Below are 23,737 nucleotides of genomic sequence, written 5' to 3'. Positions count from 1 at the left end.
TTGTAGTTAATTTGTTGTTATGGAGTTCTTGTTATGGATAAAAAGTGTCTTTTGTTGTTTCAAAATAGCTGATAACTATTCGCTGATAGCTGCCAACATCTGCGAAAAACTATAATTCTATAAAGTTGTTCTATATAGTCTGTAACTGTTCATATAGAGCGTTATTAAATTTATTTTCAGAAAGTTTGCCGACCCCTGATCTAATTAGTCTGTTTCAGTCTGACACTTTTCCATAGTCTAATAAAGGTAAAGTGAGCATAACCATTCCATTTCTTTGCAATAGCTCGTATCTTGTATTAGTGGTCTTCTTTATGAACAGTGAAATTGTGTAGTTTTCCAAAAATTAAATAAATAAATCAATAAATCAGAACTACTGATCATCGGTCATATTGACCCTGCTAAAATTAAAGTCAGAGAGTCAAAGCAGAGCACAGCACTTTATTCCCAACACACAAACAGGACACAGACCATAGAAAAATACCCACAAATTAGTAATTAAAGTCTGAGGGCCGCAAACAAACAAGCAGAATATTGATTTCTACCGAGCCTCTGATTTCAACGGTTAAATCCAAAAACAGGGTTTAACTCTTCTGTTAGATTAGTTAAGCTCACATTATTAAATCAATAATTACAGCAGCTGAATACAGTTGGCATCTGGGGTATGACCTCATCGTTTCCCCAAAATGGAACACATACAAACTGAGAAGTGATGAGTATGGGTGTGAGTATGAGCTGAGATGTTGGTGGTTGAAGGGTTCAAACAACAGACATTTGCTGGCCCCACTTCTCAGTGAACAGTCAGTGCTTAGGGCTGTCAGGAGGAGGAGATTTCAGGCATTGGCAGCGGTGGCAGCGGCAGCTCTACGGGGTCGGTTTTGTCAGATTCTGCAGCGCTGATTCCTTCCACGTCCTGCACAATGGGTTTGGCACCAGATGGCCCGGCGGGGCTGCCATCCAACACGCGCCGGTTCAGCTGGACCATGGTGGTCTTGGAGGGCATGGAGGACTGTACATCCTCCGTCAGTGGGTGTTTACAGTGGAACAGGATCAGGAAGCAGCGGTAGAACTGACAAAGAGATTTGTTTTTGTCAACGGTTTTAATGTTATATTTGTCAATGCCAGTGTTGGCAGCTATTCTCTGTTAAGCTCCATCCTTGCTTACCCAATAACCTCATTTGAAGTTTGTTGATTAGTCAAAGGATATGCCATGAAAGTATATTTTTTACGATGTAAATGGGAGTTTGTGAGCTCTCCAGTCCCAACTCACTCTGTATGATAATACCTGCTTCATTAACAGACAGATATTGATCTCCAGGCAGATAGTCTCTTACTGAGCAAACATGCTATTCACATTTGTTTTCTAAAAGAACTTGTAGCATCATCACCATTCTGAACCGCTGAGACACAGCTGAATGCATTCGTGGAGATGCTCTTCTGCATACCTTAGTAGTAACGAGCGGTTATTTGAGCTCCTGTTTCCTTTCTAATTGCTCTAACTAGTCTGGGCATTCTCCTCTGAACTCTGGCATCAACAAGGGATTTTCTCCCAGAGAACTGCCACTTACTGAATTATTTTTTCTTTTTAAGACTACTCTCTGTAAACTCTAGAGATGGTTATATGGGAAAATCTCAGCAGTTCAGAACTTTATGAAATATAGTGCATCTGGCTCCCACAACGTCTTTCTCCCTCATTCTAATGCTCAGTTTAAACTTCAGCAGGCCGTGTTCACCATGTCTACATGCCTTAATGCATTGAGTTTCTGTCACGTGATTGGCTGATACTTGTATTAACAAAGAGTTGAACAGATGTTCTTAATTAAAAAACAAGCAAAAAAAAGCATCTGCTTTTTTTAATTTCAATTGTCTTACTTTTTGATCTTCCATTAAACTTTAAAATGTAACTGTATATCTTTGTACATGTAAACACAATTAAAATATTTACAACCAATTTAATTTCAATTTTTTTTTTTTAGTTTTTTTGATATGTTTAGAATTTATTTTCTATTTTTTTCTTCTTATTCCTTTAGACCAGGGGTCCCCAACTCCAGGCCTCGAGGGCCGGTGTCCTGAAACTTTTTCATGTGTCCCTGCGATTCATGACTGAATGAACATCATGGAATAAAAGTACTTTTAGGAGTACGTTTTTTCAAACACTTTAATTTCCTTTAATTTTTACTTTTAATTTTCATGACCTACTAATTTTATTTTTAAATGCAGTTTTCAATAAGTATACCATTTTGAAAAAAAGAGAAAACCTTGTGATGTATTGTTATTGATATCACATGTGCGTCTGTTTGTGTGTAAGCATCATACTGAGGTGGTTTGCACTCAGAGTAAATTAAAAAACAATCCTGCCACACCTCTGTCTCACTTTAATTAAATCTTGAAAAACATGAACAAAAAAATTTTCATTTACTTATTATGTTTATATATATGTTTAGTTTTTCCTATGTATTTTGTATATGTATATAAAAAAAGTTAAACATTTTAATATCTACTTTAAAAATAAGAAAATATTTTACTTTTTGGGTGCATTTTTAAATTTATTAGCAATATTATTTTCTTCCCCATCAGTGTGTCAGTGCTCCTACCTACGGTACTGACAAACTGTATTTTAAGCCCTGGTGCTACCTGATAACAGCTCGGTCCAGCACTCACCTGTTTGTTCATGAGGATGTAGATCACAGGGTTGATGACGGTGCTGGTCTTGGCAAGGATTGAAGGGATGACGCTGGCAACGGGGCTGATGAGTCCTGGCCGGCCAAAGGTGGCCATCATGGCAACGACGCCGTATGGCATCCAGCAGATCAGGTAACACAACACTGTGGTGATGACCATGAACAGAATGTGAAACTCTCGCCGACGAGCTGCTGTCCGTCGGATACGACCCACCTGACAGACAAGACGAAGGGACTTTATCATTAAAACATTTTCAAAATTGTCTCATCAAAATCTCATGACAGGAAAATAGAACATAAATAAGTATACAGAAATAATAAAAGATAAAGACAGAAAAACACCTGTCAGAAGCAACAAAGCACAAATATTGTAATATTTAGGCAGTAAAAATACCTTTAAAAGTGTAAATACCTAAAATAGCAAATTATAAATTAATAAATTGAATAATGTAAATAAATATGCAAATTTAATTAAAGGAAGAAAATATATGTAACATACATAAAAATATATAATATATACACGTCTACTAAAAACTCTTTTAGTTGACGTTATATTTATTGAAAATATAAATTATAAATTGAGTTGCCAGATGTGCAGCATCTGTGAACGTGAACCACCTGTTTGACGGCATAGAGCAGGCGGCTGTAGCAATACACCATGATGAGGACGGGGAGCCCAAGGCAGAACACAAACAGACAGATAATGTATGAATGTGAGCGAGGTGACTTCTCAGTCCACGACACCGAGCAGCTCGTCCCCGCCCCCTCCAGGCCATAACTACTCCAGCCCAACAGGGGGGGCACTGTCCATATCACTGAATACAGCCACGACCCCCCCACTGCCAGCAGGGGTTTTCTGTAGTCTGCCGACCGCTTGTTGTACACCATCAGAGTGCTGTAGCGGTCGTAGGACAGGATGGACAAAGAGATCAGGGAGACGATGCCTAAGAACAAAGACAGGAAGTGATCAGGTTAACTTAAAAAAAAAGGACTCATCTACAGTTTGGAAATAAAGAAAACACATCAGTTAACATGTAGAAAAATGACTGGACTCCAGCTCAAGTTTAATCCAGCAGCCACGAGCAGATTAAAAAACAGAATAACTACAGAGCTACAGTAACCTTAGTAAAAACAAAGAATAAGAATGATAATTCCACAGAGAGCAGCATTTCAAAAACATATACTGCATGAAAACTGTGATCTTCAGCAGTAAGCAGATTGGTACGTTGCCTTGGAACTGGAAATGACCGACTCTTGACAGAAATTTAAAGGCAACATAAATAAAGGAATTACCCTGGAAGTCCACTTACCTGCCGCTCAGTCTAGAGGGGCAGGTAAGTGCAAATCATGATAATGCGGAGGGGTCACCACTACTTCAGCTTTCACACCTTCAGTACTGACTCCATTTGAGCTCTGTGCTGTAACTAAATCATGTTTAGCATCAAAAATTGTAATTTGAATAGATTTGCTTTAATTCTGCTGAGACTATTTACAGTGAACAATGGTCAATGTTAAAAAAAAAAACAGCTGAACTGTCATAAAATTTGATATTTATTTTTCTTTCTTTTTTTGTAGTAAAAATCTGTTCACTTTCTGTTCCTACCCCAGGTCAGCCTGTTATTTTTTACCTTCTTTACCTGAGCTGGTAAAATTAGTTGTCTCAGTGAAAACAGGCTCCTGCTCTCTTAACATTATACCAGCATACTTGTTCAAAAAATGTCTTTCAGACTAACAGCCACTGTGGTCACTAAAATCAACACGTCACTGGTCTTTGGTCAAGTTCCTGTTTATTTTAAGAATGTTCTTATCCACCCACTTAAAAAATAAGCTGACCCTTCTTTTCTTAGCAGCTACATACTCTTCTCTAAATTACTGTTTACTGCTAAGATTTTGGAAAAGGTTCAGGCTGAGCAGCTTACAGCTTGTTCTGGACAAATACAGCATTCTGGATAGTTTTCAATCCAGCTGTTGAAGAGCTCATTCCACTGCAACATGTTTTCCTAGAGTGTCCTGTGATGCATGAGAATGTTCTGTTCTGTTGATTTTGGACGTGACCTCTGCCTGTTATACTGTTGACATCACATTATGCACGATAGCCTGAGAAGCTGGGTGGGTGGATCAGGATCTGTTTTGAAATGGGGTTTTTTTCCCATCTGTCTGAATGAAGCTTTTCTGTGGCTGCTTGTAGGTTCAGGGCCTCTTCCACTTCTCAGTGTGCCAAAAGGTTCTGTTTTGGGGCTTTTACTTTTTCTGTTATATCTGCTCCCATCTCAGCACATGTTGGGCACTTTTAAGGACATTACTGATCACTGATATGTCGATGGCATTGAGTTTTATATCTCTCTTAAGGCCCAAGATGTTTCTAAGCTACAGAGTTTGCAGAGGTGCTTGGCTTTACTAAAGGTTGGATACTGACATACTGACAATTTTCTCCATCTAAATGAAGAGAAAACAGAAGTTCTTGTAGCAGATTTGTGCCTACAGTCAATCAAACTCCAGGTCCTTGCCACATTTGCTAAATCTTCTCTCCTTGGGATGATCATTTACTTGCTCACATTAAAGCTCTGGCTCAGTCTTGCTTTCACTAAAAATTATTTTTTTACTACAAAATATTACCAAGTAGAGTCTGATTGTGTCACTCTCTGATCTGCAGATTGTTATTCATGTCATCATATCTGGATGACTGTGCTTTATTCTTTACTTGTGTTTAAGCTTTCTTGGAATGCCTCCGGGTTGTTTAGAATATTGCTGTGAGGCTTTTAAGTATTCTCATGCCGCTTCATTGCTAATTCAGTGGTGCTGGCTCCCAGTCCAGCTAATTTCAGAGTCCACTTTAAGGTTCTGGTTTTGACTTTTAGAGCTCTGCATGAGCAAGCACCAGCGTATATGGGTGAACTTTTATATCCATACATCCCCCGTAGGTCCCTGAGGTCATGTGATCTGAGCCTACTGTCTGTGCACCATACAAGGCTAAGAACTTAAGAGCTTTTTCCAACAATGGCCCCCAGACTGCAGCACTCTTGCTCCTGAGCTTTTGAAAAAAGCAGCTGAAAGCTTATCTTTTTAAACATGCTTCTGGGTAACTGTTTGTCTTTATATTTTCAGCTGTTTTGCTGTGGAGCACTTGAAAGGAAAATCACATTACCACACTAATAACGTTTTATGTCCTTACTTGACTTGATGCACCTGATCTGCTGTTTGGTAGGCAACCTGTCACTTTTTTTTTACTGTAACCCTCAGCAACATTTGAAACTATATTGATCTACTGGAAGTATAAAATGAGCCTCCAGCTGCTATATTGTCCAGGCTCTTTAGAGGGGATGTCACCATGGCGACCGGTAAATTGGAGCTTTATCAAAAGAAAAGTTGGAAATAGAAAAAAAACATAATCTTTTTCTCACTATACCCAAGAATTCTTTAATACCTCAACAGTTTATCAGTAATTAATACTTTATTTAAAACAAAAAAAACATCTGTCACGTCTATCACTTGAACTGTGGTCTCTGGTTGGAGCAGCTTATTGATTCACTCAATAACCATTATTGAAAATATTCATTTTGTGCACATAAACCCGAATCTGTGGTGAAGATGATGAAGACTGCACAGGGTGTGGTTGGGTTGGAGCTCCCACAGCTGGAGGATGCCCACACCACACACTGAGGAAAATGACCAGCAGCATCATTTTAGACACGTGACACGCTGGTAACCCTCCGTTTCAACTTTCCTCTGTATTATTGGACGGTCTTCACCTCACAATATAAAGTGCCCTGAGGTGGCTGCTGTTGTGATTTGGTGCCATATAAAAAAATGAATTGGATTGAGTTGCAAAATTGCCATCAGGCAAAAGACACAGACAAATCCAGTACTGCTTAAATTGACCCCCCCGCCGCCATTGCACTGATAACAACTTTCACGACCCTCATTGCACTCTCCACAATCATTCCCTCAGGAATGATTTATTATTGATTTATATTTATTATTGTTGTTGTTGGCTGTTTATTGTTTTTAACTATTTCTTCTTTTCTGATGGGCGTGGTTTAGATGCCAATGTAAATTTGTTGTACTTGTTAACAACAACCAAGCTTATTGTACTGTAGTCTAACCAGCCAGACTGGACTTAATCCATGTCTGTGAAACTGAGCCTATACAAGTCTTCAAGCATTACCAGAGCTCATGTGTGGGTCCCCTGAGGCCCCGTGTTCGGGCAGAGGTTTGTTATCTGCAGCAGGCAGCTGCACTTTATCTGCATCTCCACCCACTTTACGAAACATGGCCCACGTGACCCCTGAGAACTCAACAGGTGGGAGAAGAAAACACCAGGATCAAACCTGCGCACTGCTCATATGTAAAGCGAATAAAGTGCAGCTGGATCCACAGAAAATATGAAATAAATAAAGCTGTAAAGTAAGTAAACACTGCATGAAAAACTAGAGGACCGCTTCTTAAACCTCTGAAAGCTGCACGGAGTCTGGATGGAGACTTTTCAAAATAAAGCGCAGAAACATTGACATGATCTTTTCACTTTTGCTGTTATAAAGTAAATAAAGTTTAAAATTAAGTTTGACTGTTTGTTTAAACAGAAAAACTTTTTTTTAAGTTGCTCTGAAATGAAGCCAGTGATTGGTCAGCTCAGACCGGTAACCTGACAGAGCCTCTCGGGCTCTGAGGCTCCAGGGGTACAGACACTTACCGAAGCAGGAGTTGACGAAGCCGTACCACATGCAGCCGCGGCGGCCGTACAGCCAGCGGCGCTGCAAGCTGGAGGCGAAGCTGAGGGTGGTGCCGCACGCGCACACCAGCATGTCGCTGACGCTGATGTTGAGCAGCATCATGTTGACGGGCGTCCGCAGGCTCTTGAAGCGGCAGAACAGCACCAGCACCAGCAGGTTGTTGAGGAAGCCGAACACCATAATGGAGCCGAGGCACACCGACACCACCACGTGACCTCCGCGCGACAGCCGCTCCAGCGGCGCGTCTCTCCACTCCTCGTCCTCCTGACCCGGAGCGGAGGAAGGCTCGCTGAGGTTAGAGGTCAGGTTGAAGCCGCTCAGCTCCGAGAACATGTCCTTGTGCTCCTCCTGCTTTCCTCCGAGTGGATCCAAGTCAGCTCAGCTTCTCATGGCGCCTCCGCGCTGCGCTCTGCGCCATCCTCCTGCTGGAGACCCCCGCTCGGATCAGGCTGTCTGATAATCCCCGGGCAGGGAGGAGTCCGAAGACCCGCTGAGGAAGAGCAGAAATACTCTTCAGAGCTCCGAGCACAGCGAAACACACTTTAAATACAGAGGGGAGAGAGAGGAGTGACGACACAGAGAGGGAGAGTGAGGAAACTGTGTTTCTCATGACAGGAGGCAGAACACCTGAGAACAGCTGCCTCAGAGCAGGCGTTGTGCCAAAAATTCATTTCTGCCCTTATTTAAACATTGTAAATGACTCGTTGGTCTATAATCTATTAAACACATGTCAAACATTTCTCTCATGAGTGATATCAGCTCATTTTGAGAGAGGACATGTCAGGGCAGAAACTGCGATCTGTTTTTGGCAGAGTGACTGTTGAATATCCTTCTTTTATGAAGGATAAAAAGGAAAAAGCAACAAAAACAAAATGTAACAAAAGTAAAAATGTCTTTATCAAGAGAGAGCTGACCAACAGGAAACACATGTGATATCACAGCTGTAACAGGATCATTTAAGTAACCAAAAAGGACTGGACTGATTATAATGTAGGTACAAAATAGGTCTGAATGCTTTCATTTTTTAGATTCACCGCACAGTTCAACTACCAGGTCAAACATGTAAGGATGTCATGACAGTGCAGTAATGAATACCAAATAAAACTTTATGCTCGGTGTATGTGCCGTGCTAAAGGGTCTAAAAATATCAACCAGAACACAAAATTGACAAAAGAAAAAAATATTAAAGCACAGAATTAAAAATAGAGTAAAATAAACTATAAAGTGTTTGCAGATCGAAAGATGCAGCAGTGTTTGTCTGCAAGTATGGCAGAGCCACAGCTCAGTGAGAGTGTCAGACTGAGTCCCAGTCCCAGTGTCATACATGGTTGCCTACTGGTGGTGGTCAGAGGGCCCAGTGGTAACAGTGTCCGGCAGCCTCGCCTCTGTCAGTGCGCCCCAGGGTGGCTGTGGCTACAATGTAGCTTGCCATCACCTGTGTGTGAATGGGTGGATGACTGGTTGTGTGAAGCGCTTTGGGGTCCTTAGGGACTAGTAAAGTGCTATACAAATACAGGCCATTTATTTAGAAATACAAGTGACTGTGTAAAAACTATGACATTGGAATCTTTCACAATAAAAGTAAAATAACAACACAAACTGTAAAATTGTGTTAAAAAAAGAAGCTTGTCTTTTAATAAGCATTTCAAATAAACTGAGATAAACTGAGATAAACTTGTGAAACTTGAGATAAACATGCAGCTGCCCCCCCCCCCCCCCCCCCCCAAAAAGAAAAAACTTAAAAAAACCAACTCCAGACTGACTCAGTCTTTAGGTGGATCACAAAAGAAGGAAGTCCAAATACCCATCATTTTCTTTAAAAATATAACCAAGGATGTTGGCCTTGACAGAGGATGTTTGTGTCAGGTCTGAGGAATCCACAACTGCAGAACTGCAGAGAAGTAACTCAAATGCCCAACTGAGCCTCATTTCCCTGAAGTATCCATCCCGTTTCTGAGAATTCAATGAAGGAGAAAACAACATGGCCGACCTCCCCAAGCAGTTCCATCTGGGGAGCACAGCTGTCAGCACCTCCAGCACCCAATCTTCTAACCTGATGAAGGCTGATAGCTGGAAGACATTCGGATTGGACAAGCTGCTAGAAAGAGGCGGTCCGCTGAGGAGCTGCAGAGCAAGGCATCAAACTCTCAGCTGAATCACACAGAGAGTGAAAGAGCAGAAATAGATGACGGTCACTGTAGACTCCATTATATTCATCTCTCCTAAATCATGATTCAAACAAGTAGAGAAGGAGAAGGACGAGGCGGGAAGGGGAGAGTCCACAGCTGCCAGCCATCAAACACTGACATTTTTTTTTCACACCAACTTGACTAATCAGGTTATTTTTATGTTGTGCCTGCAAGTCAGATCAGCTGGAGGAAAAAGGACAGGAACTCTCGTGTGTCTTCATTCTCACCTGAAATCGAGCTGCTGCTTCTTCTGTGTGGCTCCTGATGAAGCTGTCCGATGGCGACATGAGAAAATGTCCGGTGAAGCAACAAGCAGTATCAAACAACATGAAAACACCATCAATAATTAAAAACAAAAGAGCTTTAAAAAAAAAAAGGCCTTATACTGAACCTTGCGGGACACCACTTGAACTCTCAAGAATTGATGGTTCTCCTTTAAGTCTTGAACAGTATTTTCTTTGCAGTTGGGCTGACTGCATTAAATGTCTTTTTCATGTGTACAAACACAACTCTTACAACCCCTCATTTACTACTACTGACTTTTTATTTGGTTCTTTTAAAAATTGACCAGAGGCTGAGGAAGAATTAGAGTGCATTTGACTTTTGAACCAGATCCTCCTGCAAAGTGACCAACTGTAAAGAAGCTTGAAGTCTTTTTCCATCTCTAAGTGCTGATATTAGCTATGAAATGTAAGGTTTTCTGATCAATATGAAGAGAGAAGAAATCGATTCAGCCTGCCAATCAACACAGTTTAAACAGTTCCATGTTTCCACTGAGGTGGACTTACCCTGAGAAGACCATTGTTCTGATCCTTTACGAAACACGAAAAGCAGGACACAAGTACTGGTAGCAGGCCAAGTCCAAAGCAGAACCAAACCAGTGGGCACATATTGAACCCATTTTCATGTTTGCAGGGAACATTAAAATCCTGAAGTCAAGTTGAGGAGTGTTAGACCCAGTCTGTGGTGGTGCACAGAGATGTATAGGCTAAGGAATCTAAATATCCGAGATGGTGATGAAGGAGGTGGATAGAGATTCGGTGATGAATGAGTAGAAGTTTTGAAGTGCAGCATCATTGACTTCAGCGGGTTGAATTTCTTCAGCTGCTGCAGAAAGTACATGCTCTGCAGTTGCTTCTTCATGAAGGAGCTCATGTTTAGTTGCTGCTTTAGGTTTCTGGAGATGATGATTACCAGGAATTGGAAAGACTTTACAGAGTCCACTAGGCAAGGCTGCAAAAAGACTGGATCTGGTGGTGCTGGTTTCCCCCTGAACTCTACAATTGTTAACACTGTTTTAGCAGTCAAAACCACTCTAAAGGTCTGATATGGACCTGTGGATCCAACATGTGTCCACCTGCTTGTTTTAAAGAGATGCTCTTTAGTTTTAGTGCTAAGGGTTGTGGAGAATTGTCCTTCTAACACAAGTGTCCTTCTTGAGTGGGAGTATTCTTCTTCCTGCATAATAATAGCAGAGTGTTGGGTTTCAGGAGGCTACTGAATCTCTCTGTGATATCACAATGACAGATCAGCTTTCCTCTGATATCGCCTCCTGAAGGTCAAACCACAGGGTCATGTGACCCACAGCGGCATTTCCTTCAGGAAGCTGTCAGCTGAATTCTTAATTTTTCATCTTTTTTTCCCTGAAGACAAACTGAGAGCATAAGGTTTGCAGCTGTGATTTGATCCAGATGTTGGAGAGGACACAAATGTTTGCGCCTCAGGAGATTCAGACATCCGGAGCCACGAGAGCGCTGCAGGGCTACTGTTAATGACATTTAAGAAGCAAAGAGTCACAGAGAGCAGCCATACAGAAGTTTCTAATCCCGACCTCGTAAAATGTTTGGATAATAAAGTAGGTTTCTAATGTTGCAGGATTATTTTCCAGGCTCAAGGCTGTTTTCTTAAAATCTTCCTAGGATTCAGTCAATAACCGATCCACAACTGTGAGGCTTAAATAAACACTTGGGAGTGTTGCGCTGTACAGTCCTGCAAATCAGAGGGTGTAAAAGATTCTCAGCTGCATGACTCTGAGAAATTAAGAACAATACAGCATCTATTTTAACCTTGTTATCCACAAAAAAGTTTCTAAAATTATCCCGATGATACTGAGACCTGTAGAACAGAAAACAAAAGGATCTCAAATTTATGTCCTACCTCCTCACTGCTGACTGACTTTGTTTTAGTCATGAAACAAAGTCACCAACATTACAAAGTGAAATGTAAATAGCACATGACTTGATTATTGTTATTACTTCGGTGTTAGTGTGCATTTTAATGCTTGTGAAGTTTACTGTACTGCTTGATGTGTTTGAAGCCCCTAACCAGTCCCAGAAGATGGCCACCCCTCCCTGAGCCTGGTTCTGCTGGAGGTTTCTTCCTGTTAAAAAGGGAGTTTTTCCTTCCCAATGTCGCCAAAGTGCTTGCGCATAAAGGGTCATATGATTGTTGGGGTTTTCTGTTTTCTTTGTATTACTGTAGGGTCTTTACCTTAGAATATAAATCACCTTGAGGCAACTGTTGTTTTGATTTAGCACTACATACATAAAATTAAATTGAAATCAAAGACATGTCCTGATTGTGAAATAGCTCGCAACTATTCTGATTGGTCTGTTCAGCACCACTGATTCCTCCTGTGCATTTCTGGCTACTTTTTTGCTGAAGTTTTTTTTAATTTGTCAGTGACAGAATAACATTCATCGTCTCAATATAAGAAATAATAATCACAGCAATATCAGGACTCACAAATGGCGGACACCTCATCGTCGTATGTTGATTGGTTCTTCAGCCTGATCTGTTAGAAACTCACTCCCCTTCTGTTGTTAGGATGAGGGGAAACTAGTGGTTTTAACATGTGAGACTATGGGGACTGACTCACTTTGGGAGGCTCAAGTGGACATTAGAGGAAGTGCACGGTTTTGGAGTTTTAGTGAAGACTGGTGGTTGTTCTTTTTCTTAGCATGTGAAACGTGCTGATTTACTGTTTTCTCAAACACAAATTGATCATTTACTTAATAGTATTGTTCTAAAGAGCTGGGTTGGGTAGGACTAGTGATAAATTCATAGATGTGTATTCTGTCATCTCCTTTCGATGCTACTCAGGTCAAGGAAAACGTGTTCTCATCAGAGTTATTAGGTTTTTCCATCAGGTTCAGATGAAGCATCTGTTAGTGAACATAACATGCCCTAATAAAATAACTTATTTCAGCAGTAATGCTTGTAACTGATGAATAATATTGGTGGCTGATGTTGGCATGTTCTCAGAAGAATACCTGTGATACCGATTTTTTTTGGTGACCCATATAAAATTAAAGACGTAAATAATAAATCTAACTCTTCATTAAAACTCAGTGTCTCAGAGGAGGATGAGGTTCAGCCATGAAAACACTCTGATCTAATTAAAAAGGGACTGAATAAGTGAATAAGTCTGAATTATAAACAAATAAATTATTTTTGTCTGCTTTTCACAATAAGAGTCGCAGTAAGAGTTGGTGTGAAGGTCAGGAGGACAGCAGCTTCCCCAAGGGCTTCATCATAATCATCATCATCATCATCATCAGCTGTGGATCTAAATACAGATGTTTTGTTTGTCCGGCAGCTGAGGCACTGCTCGTCACCGTCACTCCCAAACAAGAAGTGTGAAAACGTCCACAGTGGCATGATGTTCCTGCGGGCTGCAGACGTGTCGACTTTCACTCAACTTTGTTTCTTCAGTTTGAAAAAATAAGAAAATCTTGCTGCAGAAGAAACAGACCAAATATTTAAACAGCACAGAGAGCTTCTTAGTTTTTACATTACATTTGTATGGAGTTGTATTTCACATATTCTCTGACAGTTATTTCATATTTTAGATTTTAGTGATACACTAACATTTTATTATTTAGAACTTTGACTTTAATCAATGTTTGATTAACTAAAATATTTTGGATGACTTACCAATATTTTCACAACTTCTTTTAAAATTATTTTCTTTACATCAGTTTCATAAAAATTAAAAGAATATTATATATTTAATATGAATATTCAAATATTTACTGAGCATTAAAAAACATTGTGTTGTTTCTAAAGTACATTTAGCAAAATCCTTTAACCAATTTGAATATTTTTAATTTATTTTTTTAATATGTTTTGTTTGTATTCTATGAATAAACATTTCAGGAATATTGTATTAATAGTTTTCTAATTTATTGTATTAAAATAAATTGGTCAGGGTTTAAAATTTTTTTTTTTTTAATTGTTTTTCTCAAAACTAAAGGCATTTCTCTTGTTTGATACTTAAGTTGTGCTGCTTATACATTATTTCCATTCATGTTTTTATTTGGTATCATTTATTGACTTTGTTTTTTTAATGAATGCTGTTTTTTAACTGCTTTTACAAACGTAATATTTTTCCTCAGATCTTCAGTACGGACAACTAAAAAAAGACAGAGTTTGTAAAACCACTGCATGTCCTGAAAAAGGGGTCGTGTATGGAGGTCAGCTGCTGTTTTATTAATAATCAGCTGGACATCAGCTGTTTGTCAGCGGGACATTTTTATTCCTCTCTGGTGTGAAAAGTTTCCCTGCAGACAATCAAGTCTCCTTCACCCTCTACCTCTACCTCTGTTGCTCTTCCTCCAGATTACATACATATTTCTTACATACAGCACTGTTGTTGAAGGAAAGCTCATTTCCACCCTTAAAATTTATAATAAGAATTTTAAAAAAAAAATTGTCAAGGAAAACAAAGTTGAAATTTCAAGTTATATCATTATTTTAGCTTACAAACTATTTAGAAATTTCCATTTTTTTCTCAGTCCAAATTTTGAGATACCCAAAACTGACTTGCGGACAATAAAAGAAAAAAAAAAGTCTTCAGTTCCTGAAACAAAATCTGTTTAGCATCAACACACTTAGAAGAAGAATTTCAAGGTCAAGGGTAGCATTCTGAGTGCAAAAGTGAGAAACACAACACAGCTCTACATCCAGGATCTCCACCATGGATATGAGTGAAGGATGTTCCAACGCGACCACAAAGAAGAAACTTCAAGTCCAGAGGAGAAACAATGTTTGTGAAACCTGTTACAGGAATAGTTCTTGTTCTCCCTCCAGATGTCAGGTGTTGAACTGTAAGTGTGGTGGTTGTAATCATGCCAGGCGGGGAGTTTTCTGATATCAAAAGTAACGTCAGTTTAAGGGAGAATGTTGTTTTAGATTTCTTAGATGTTAAATGTTTAATTTTAACTCACAACCACCTTAAAATCAGTGTAGTCTGTAACAGGAAAGATGTCATCAGTAAACAGGAAGTCAGTTAAAGAATTGAGGAGAAGGCTTGTGCAATGGTGATCTAAGCTACTTAGCACTGCGATTTGTACAGACTTGTTTTATTTTTTTGTGCATATATGGATCATTTATTTTGAAGAATGTTTTTATCATTAATTTTGCAGAAAATAACCTATGTCCTATGATTTATGCTAGCACTCGATCACTGAGTCGCACATATTAAATGTGCAAGCAATTCATCACAGCAAGAGATGTTAGAATCAAAATTTCATATTTATATTTGAGTTAGAAAGGGAATTAACGTAGATATTTCAATTGTTATAACTATACATGGTGAACCAGTAAAAGTGATTATTCCTTGTACGGTATGTTACAGTTTCACCTTTCCCAGGGTCATTAAACCTGTGAACCAAGAATCCTGCCATCAGAGTCTTCATGGAGGCTAAACTGTAGGCAGAGTTTAGCTGACTGCCCAATCATAGCAGAGGCAGTACAGAAACATTTACCAGCTTGCCACACCAGGTAACCTAAACCATCCCCTTACCGTCAACTCCCAGCTTTGTGTTCTTAATAAATCTGTTGAGGCTTGAATTCCTTTTTTCAGTGTCTATGTTGGAGGTGAGCCATGACACAGTTCAAACTAGTGATGCAACTTTGGACAGACAATATTTTCACTCACTGTGAAGATCACCCCGAATATAAACAATTCAAATTCAGAGCATCATCATATCATATGGTTGATACTAGAGCTGGGCGATATGACCCAAAATTCATATCTCGATATTTTTTAGCTGGATGGCGATATAAGATATATCTCTCGATATTTTTTTAAAGCCATAAAGTAAGAACAAAAAGAGAGTTCTTAGTCAAAGCTGTGTCCCAGATGTCACACAGGCACTTTTATTAACATACAGCATAGATGTACATGAAAAAACTACTCAAAAATAAATTATGAGCATTTATTAAATAATGATGCTCTATAAATAAAAGAAAACTATGTTGTTTTGTGCATAACAAAGAGCTCACAATTGTGCAGTCAAAATGTAAACTAAAAGACGCTGAGCATAATAACACAGACAGATTTCACAGCTGCTCTGTTCCCAACTTCTACTGCGTGACTGACAGCCTGGAGTTTGAAATCCGCTTTGTAACCATGTCTCTGAACAGGAGCCATTTATGGTCCTTATACACACACAGTACGGTAATATTACGTTGAAGCACAGTACGTATTACTCCGCGAGGCTCCTCGGTAGCCGTGATGCTCCGACAATCCATCAAGCGGTGCAGCTCCATAGCTTACCAAAGTCAAACTAAAACATTTTTTTGACAGATTGCTGAGCGCCGTGTATCACATAAAATCGGTTCGCGGTCATCAAGCACAACCAGAATTCATACAAAAGGCGCGCAGTCAACTTTTGAGAAAATGAAAGGATTTCAGGCCGTGCATGGCGTTAGCGTGGCTAGCTCGTCAGCGTGGCTAGTTCGTTAACATGTTGACGCCGTCTAGCCCCACGCACGGGGCGATGCGCAGTAACTCATTAACGGAGATTTGCCGTGTCCATCTTGTCGCTGCCTGCAGGTGAAGCGATGGGGGAGGAGGGGGAGTTGTGTTCAGTGAAGGAGAGGCGAGGTCGAGTAACGTTGCGTAAAGACAAAAGTGGACGAAAGAGAGGCAAACTTGTGGCTCCGCAACTATAATTATAACGTAACATAGAATATATCGATATAAAGGATATTGTCACATCTTATATCTCGTATAAAAATATATCGATATTTTTTTTAAAATCGATATATCGCCCAGCTCTAGTTGATACTGTAAAAGATTGAAATGTTTAAAAAATATGAAAACATGAGAAGATAGACATATACCTCTCAAAATAAATTAGACTGGCACTTTGCTGATAGCATCACTGGTGGTTATTATTGTCTCTGTCCCATTGGTTTGAGTCAGTGTTGTCCCTGGGGAAGTCCTCATCATCAGCTGTACACTGTGTGCACAATTATTAGGCAAGTTGTATTTTTGAGGATTAATTTTATTATTGAACAACTACAGTGCTCTCAGTCAATCCAAAATGTTAATGAACCTAAACCTGAATGTTTGAGGAAGTCATAAACATTTCTGGCATGTCAATATCTATCTATCTATCTATCTATCTATCTATCTATCAGTGACCAATATAGCCACCCTTCTTTTCAATAACTGTCACAAGCCTTCCATTCATGGAATCTGTGAGTGTCTTGATCTGTTGATGATGAACTTTTTGTGCAGCAGCAACCACAGCCTCCCAGACATTGTTCAGATAGGTGTACCATTTTCCTTGACTGTAAATCTCCCATTTAAGCAGGGTCCACAGGTTCTCAATAGGATTTAGGTCAGGTGAGGAAGGGGGCCATGTCATATTTTTTCATCCTTAAGGCCTTTACTGGCTAGCCATGCAGTGGAGTACTTCGATGCATGTGATGATGCATTATCCTGCATAAAAATCATGATCTTCTTGAATGTTCTTCTTCTTCTTGAAAGATTTTCCTGTACCACTGCTTGAAGAAAGTATCTTCTAAAAACTGGCAGCAGGTTTTGGAGTTGATTTTGAGGCCATCTTCAACCCGAAAAGGTCCAACTAGTTCATCTTTACTAACACAAGCCCATACCAGTACTCTACCTCTACCTTGCTGGCGTCTGAGTCCAAGTGGAGCTCTGTGTCCGTTACTGATCCAGCCACAGGCCCATCCATCTGGTCCATCAAGAGTCATCATCAGTCCATAAAACCTTTGAAAAATCTGTCTTCAGATATTTCTTGTCCCAGTCTTGACAATTCAACTTGTGTGTTTTGTTCAGTGGTGGCCGGGTTTCAGCCTACCTACCTTACCTTGGCCATGTCTCAAAGCACTGAACACCTTGTACTTCTGGACACTCCGAGTAGGTTGCAGTTCTGGAATATGGCAGCACTGGAGGATAATGGGTTCCTGGTAGCTTCACATTTGAGTCTTCTCAGTTAATTTGCGTCTTTTTTTCCTCAATACGTTTCTTGCGACCCTGTTCACTATTTGCAACAAAACGTTTGATGGTTTTGTGGTCACACCCAAATATCTTAGCAATTTCAAGAGTGCTGCATCCCTCTGAAATACTTTTTACAATTTTTGACTTTTCAGAGTCCTTTAAATCTCTTTTTTGGCCCATTTTGCCTGAGGAAGAGAAGCTGCCTAAAAAGAATGCACACCTTTATAGAGAGCAGTGGTATCAAACTCCAGTCCTGGAGGGCCGGTGTCCTGAAACTTTTAAATGGGTCCCTGTTGCAGCACACCTGAATACAATTAGTAGGTCATTAGCAAGACTTGAGTGCATGTTGAAGTGGCAATTCAGCTATTTGATTTGTGTTACAGTGCTCATGATTTAATGAACATCATAGAATAAAAGTACTTTTAGGAGTATATTTTTCCAAACACTTCCATTTACTTAAATTTGCTTGACTAGAGTTAAGGGTTGTCACCTCAGCATGCAGTCAAGTTCTATACTCTTGCTAATGACCGACTAATTGTATTCAGGTGTGTTGCGGCAGGGTAAAAGTTAAAGTTTCAGGACACCAGCCCTCCAGGCCTGAAGTTTGACACCCCTGATATATGGCGTGTCCAAATTCAGGGTCTGCATCCTTCAAGGCCACATTTGAAGGCCGATTACGTCACAGCAACGCGATGAAGGCTGTCCAAATTCGAAGGCTGCTCCAAATGCGGCCGAAAAACCGTCTTTCATTTCCCCGAATTTTAAGGATGGGTCAGGTGTATCCTTCGTGGCCCAACATATCCCAGAATTCATAGCGCGGCGGTGGGTGTGGATATTTTTTCCGAAAAAAACGGCGGATGGCTGAAGCGGGGCGGCCGAAGAGTAAACATTTAAAAGTAAGTACTGAATGTCACTTATTTATACATTTTTAACATTAAAACATTACTGTTGGCCACATGTCGGCAAAGTTATGTGACATTAGCGATGTTTGTACTTTCAGCGTTAACTTGGTTTTAAAGCCTTTACTTTAAAATATACGCCGTTCAATAGTCGACCTTAATCCTACAGAGAATGTGATGATTTTATGGGGTTAGGGTTAGGGTAGGGTCAGTCATATATCCACAAACACAACAAGCTGAAAGTCAGTGATGCTGCTCGGTTTGCAGTCCTGAATATGACGGCACAAGCAGGATTCACTGCACTGTTAATGTTAGCTATGTTATATTGCTGCCTCTGTTCGGTGGTGTCGAGCCAAACGGACTTTAACGTGTGTTTGAACGAGCTGACGGTTCACTCGTTAAGCTGAAAGAAAGATGCTTTAATCACAGGAGTCACACATGTGTCCACTGGACCATCTGGGAACTCTTCTTGTTTAGCACTCGTAATAACACAAACACTAAATCCTCCTTCTCTTGTGCTGTTTTGTAGCAGTGTATACACCTGAGACTGTCACCTGTCTGTCTGTCCTGCACTCTCTCTCTTTCTTTCTCTCTGATTGTGGAATAAAAGTATGAACATGTATTTATAAGTTACACTTGTGTTTGAATCCTGCAGCTTATCACACATTTGATTTCCATGTGTGACAACTGCAAGTGTCCAGAGTGAGGACAGACTGAGGGACCCACTGCTGCACATCATCTGTGAGGCTTTGCACCCCTGATGATCCACCAGGACAAACTCAGCAGTGTGTGAGGAAGAGGAGGAGGAAGAGCCAGCAGCAGCTGACAGATGGAGAGAATAGACAGACTGTTCCCTGTTTGTGAAGGACTGATAGGAAAGTTTAAAATAATTAATTGTCTGTCCTGAATCAGTCTTATTGGGAAATGTTAAAATAATGTTATCATTCAATTTTTTTCAATGTGGGAGGAAGTACTCAGGGCCTTCAAGTTAAACACTATGAAAGGCAGAAACAATTTCAATATTTATATTCACCTAAAGTATGTATCAGCAGCAGAATGGAGCTAAAAATAAATGTTTGTTTCAGTTCTATGAAGCTTTGAGTATTTTGGATTAGTAGCACTGCTGTGTTTGTTGTATCATATTGCTGTAATTGTTTATATGCTTTATATATTCTGAGGTAAGTTGATCTATAGTGTTACATCATATTCTATAAGGATGTTATGTGTTTGTATAGTTTCTGCCCAGTTTGACCCATTTAGCAGAAGTCAGCCTGTTTAAGGCTCTGATATCTATTCTGTATGACTTAAAGCAGGTATGACATGGTCTGATTTTCTCACCCAATAAAGGAATATTTAATTTATCAGTCTACTCTTCATTCTATCAGAAACAGTTATCACAGCTCGCACATTTTCTTTTTACACATATGTAAGCATTGAGATGACTTTAGTCTCATGAACAACATTAGCTATTTGTTATTTACTAGATAATCTTACGATGACTCTTCAGTACAGAAATGTAGCCCAACAATCATGTTTTTACAGGCCCGTGGTCACAGACTCAGATACTTATTAAATCAAACAAAGCTCATATAAAATTAAACAGATGAACAAAAACATTTTCTCCTTCGACTCTGTCAAACAATGCTGTATGAAACGTTTCCGGCGGTGAGTATCATGGTTGCTAGGCAACCTGAGCAGCGCGACGGAGGCCAGACCGTCCCATTTCACAAGCCTCGCACTTCCTGCCTTCGAGGACGCGGCCGATGCAGACCCTGAATTTGGACACCCCACTAGAGTGTTGATCTCCTTAGGCCACACCCTCACTCATTACGCAAATACACATCACCTGATATGCTTAAATCCAACAAGCACTCAAATTTATACAGCTTGAAGTTGGAAAATATGCATAAAAATCATGTGTGCATAATGTGTATTGCATATATTTTACATTACTGCTAATGGTGGGGCAGAATGATAGAGTACAAGATGACTGCAAAAGGACAAACAGGGAGATTAGGTCAAAATAGCCCAATAAGTTATTTAGAGGATAGTTGGCCTAAAACTAAAAGTTATACTCACTAGTCAAATGGTGAGGAAAGATGATGAATTGCAGGGCTGACACTCTGATGTGTTTCCAAATCTGCATTTAACCTTGTCTTCATCAGGATCAAACATCAACAAGTCAAAATTTGTGCCACAGTTTGAAGGGACTATAGGAATTTTTTTCAAATCCACTTGATTAACCAGCTCCACTGGAACAATTTCGGTTAAAGACTTTACTGGAGAGCAGTAGGTTTATTACTGACCCTATTCATGTTCATTGAGCATGGTGACTTTTTCAGTCATTGGCAAAAACCACAGTTTGGTACAGCTAATTCAAGAAATTTGTGTTTTCATTCTGGTGAGGACCAGAAGCTCTAGCATTTTATTAGTCTTGTACCTGACATTAATCAGGAGATAAACATTACAAGAGCTCCTCTGACATAGAAACACATGCCTGAAACTCCTAGCACTCGGTTTTTGTTCTGATGTTATTACCAAGGTGTGGATCTGACTGTGATACTGCATGTTTGTCAGAAATCATCAGCCAATTGCTTTATCTCAGATAATTCTCCTTTCTAATGAGCAAAAATTACAAAATGGACATCATGGGTTTTTTTTCCCATATTACCCCCAATCAGAGAAACCCAACAGGAAAATATTTACAGAGAAGAACACTAAAAAAACATTTTCCATACATTTCCATAGGGCCAGAAACTTTCTGTAACCATGCATATTGCCCTGTGGTGGCCATTAGAAAATAATGCAGAGTTAAGAAACTTCAACTCTGGCTTCCCTTTTCAGACCAAGAAGTTAAAGTTGTTCAGAAGTTTACATTTGCTGATCATGGGCATCAATGACATGTATATTTTGGGCCATTAATGAGTTCTTTGAGCTATCCTTTTTTCCTGAGTGGAATAATTGTACAGCATACTTCTTGAATCAAGAATTGGATGCACAAGTTTGAATTTATTTGGAATTTTCTCAAAACCACATATGATCAAAAGTATGCAGATATGAAATATAAACATACACTTGCTTCAACCTTGATGCCAAAAGTTTTACAATATCTTTTATCTTGACAGGCTGAGGTCTGTTAACTTAGTGGTCATGATTGACTATAACTGGTAGTGTCTCTTTGGTGTAAAAAAGATTAGTTTTTCAGCAGTCACTGGATTGACCAATGCTCCAAACACTGGAAAAGTCCAAAGCAGAATTGTAGATTGGGAATGTTACATGGAAGCATTTTTAAAAAACTGCAGATTCCAAGATCATCAGTTCAAACAACTGCATGTATGTACAAGTTATTTGGATATTTCACTGTTCCATCAACACTTAGAAGAAGATGCAAATGTATGAAGGAAGTTGTTGGGATGTTCAGGAATGAGAGAGGAAGCACCTACGTTCAAGCCTGACGTGAAGTGAGAAAGTGTCGACCAGGAAAGAAGCCCCTTCTCTATATACAGCAGAAATGACAGCAATAATCACACAGGATTAAGTGAAACTATGTATCTAAGGAAGAAATTGCCAACAGAAGGAAACAGTGGAGTATGTGTTGATGAAATGTTATGGCTTAGGGCTTAAAGTAACATTGTAACATTCACTCACTTCCTGCAAAACACGTACTGGTCCTTGGGATGCATAATATGACAGCCACTTTTCAGCAGGTTATGCATTGTATGTGCAAAGAAAATGTCTCTCCACGACATTGATTTCCAGTATTTGCCAAAAAAATATTGCCTATATTTAAACTGTTGTAAATTATGTTTTGGCCTATAATCTGTTGAATATGAATGATGCCATAAAAGTGTCACTGACATGAAAACACGTCTTTTTCAAGAGAGATCTGGCCAAGAGGGCAGCAGACATTACTCATTCAGTCCAGTCTTATTGAACAAAAGCTCTGCGCCAGGGTGGCGTCGCTGCAAGATATAAAACTAAAACGTACTGTGGCCCAAGATTATGTTAGTAAGTTTTAGCCTTACATTTTGCTGTTAATGCATTCTTTACTAACCTGAGAACCTGAAGTCACAGATGAAGTTAGTTACACCCTTTTTGCACACGCTCTTTTCTACTCTGTAAAATTCCTGTCAATATTCTTGATATTTATTTATAATCACCTCTGTCAATCCTTGTATATATTAGTGCTGTTTCTTAAATTTGTAAATCTGTAACATACTGTATTGTTTACATAGTTTAGTCTGTTACTGTTACTGTATTGGACCAACTGTAACCCACATAATTTCCTTAGGGATTAATAAAGTATGCTGATTCTGATTCTGAAGCATATGTGATGATGCCTCCTTGACAGCATCAACAACTGGATTGACACCTGGACTTTAACTGGGCCGCTGCAACCCCTTGTAATTTTTTTTTCTTCCATTTTTAGCCATTCTGTTGTAGATTTGTTGCTGTGCTCAGGATGATTGTCTTGTTGTTGCCATGTTCTATGTAAAGGAAAGAGGCTTTCTCCTGGTAACCCTTTGTAACATTTCCATATTTGTTCAGTCTTTTGTCCAATGCCACTTTCATGAACTTTAACTTTTAACATGTTGAGACCTACAGAGTCTGAGATGAAGCTCTTGAGTGTTTTGCAGTTTCTCTGAGCTTTGCACAGTCTGACCTCTAGGTGAATTTTCTGGGACTCTGTTAACATTCACTTGAATGCTCCATACCTGCTTTTATAGAGGGAGTCACACTTGCTGATGATCAATGAATTGGGTGCATCTGACTTACATCAGGCGTGGGGAACTCCAGGCCTCAAGGGCCGGTGTCCTCTAGGTTTTAGATGTGTCCTTGATCCAACACAGCTGCTTTAAATGGCCAAATTACCTCCTCAACATGTCTTGAAGTTCTCCAGAAGCCTGGTAATGAACTAATCATTTGATTCAGGTGTGTTGACCCAAGGTGATATCTAAAACCTGCAGGACACAGGACCTTG

At 39.7% G+C, this 23,737-nt stretch overlaps 1 protein-coding gene across 1 annotated transcript; it reads right to left on the bottom strand.

Annotated features, from left to right (window-relative positions):
- Window positions 1–418: 418 nt before the first annotated feature.
- Window positions 419–8,058, bottom strand: LOC100693866 (pinopsin). Its single transcript, XM_003444281.5, has 4 exons — window positions 7,369–8,058; window positions 3,297–3,622; window positions 2,659–2,892; window positions 419–1,066 (listed from the first exon to the last, which is right to left on the bottom strand). Exons 1-4 carry the CDS (start codon window positions 7,739–7,741, stop codon window positions 815–817), a joined length of 1,185 nt encoding a protein of 394 aa, XP_003444329.1. The 5' UTR covers window positions 7,742–8,058; the 3' UTR covers window positions 419–814.
- Between the last annotated feature and the right edge of the window lie 15,679 nt (window positions 8,059–23,737).

The sequence above is a fragment of the Oreochromis niloticus genome, linkage group LG23 (assembly GCF_001858045.2).
Source record: "Oreochromis niloticus isolate F11D_XX linkage group LG23, O_niloticus_UMD_NMBU, whole genome shotgun sequence".
Classification (NCBI taxonomy): Eukaryota; Metazoa; Chordata; class Actinopteri; order Cichliformes; family Cichlidae; genus Oreochromis; species Oreochromis niloticus.
This window is presented reverse-complemented; position numbering and strand designations above follow the sequence as displayed.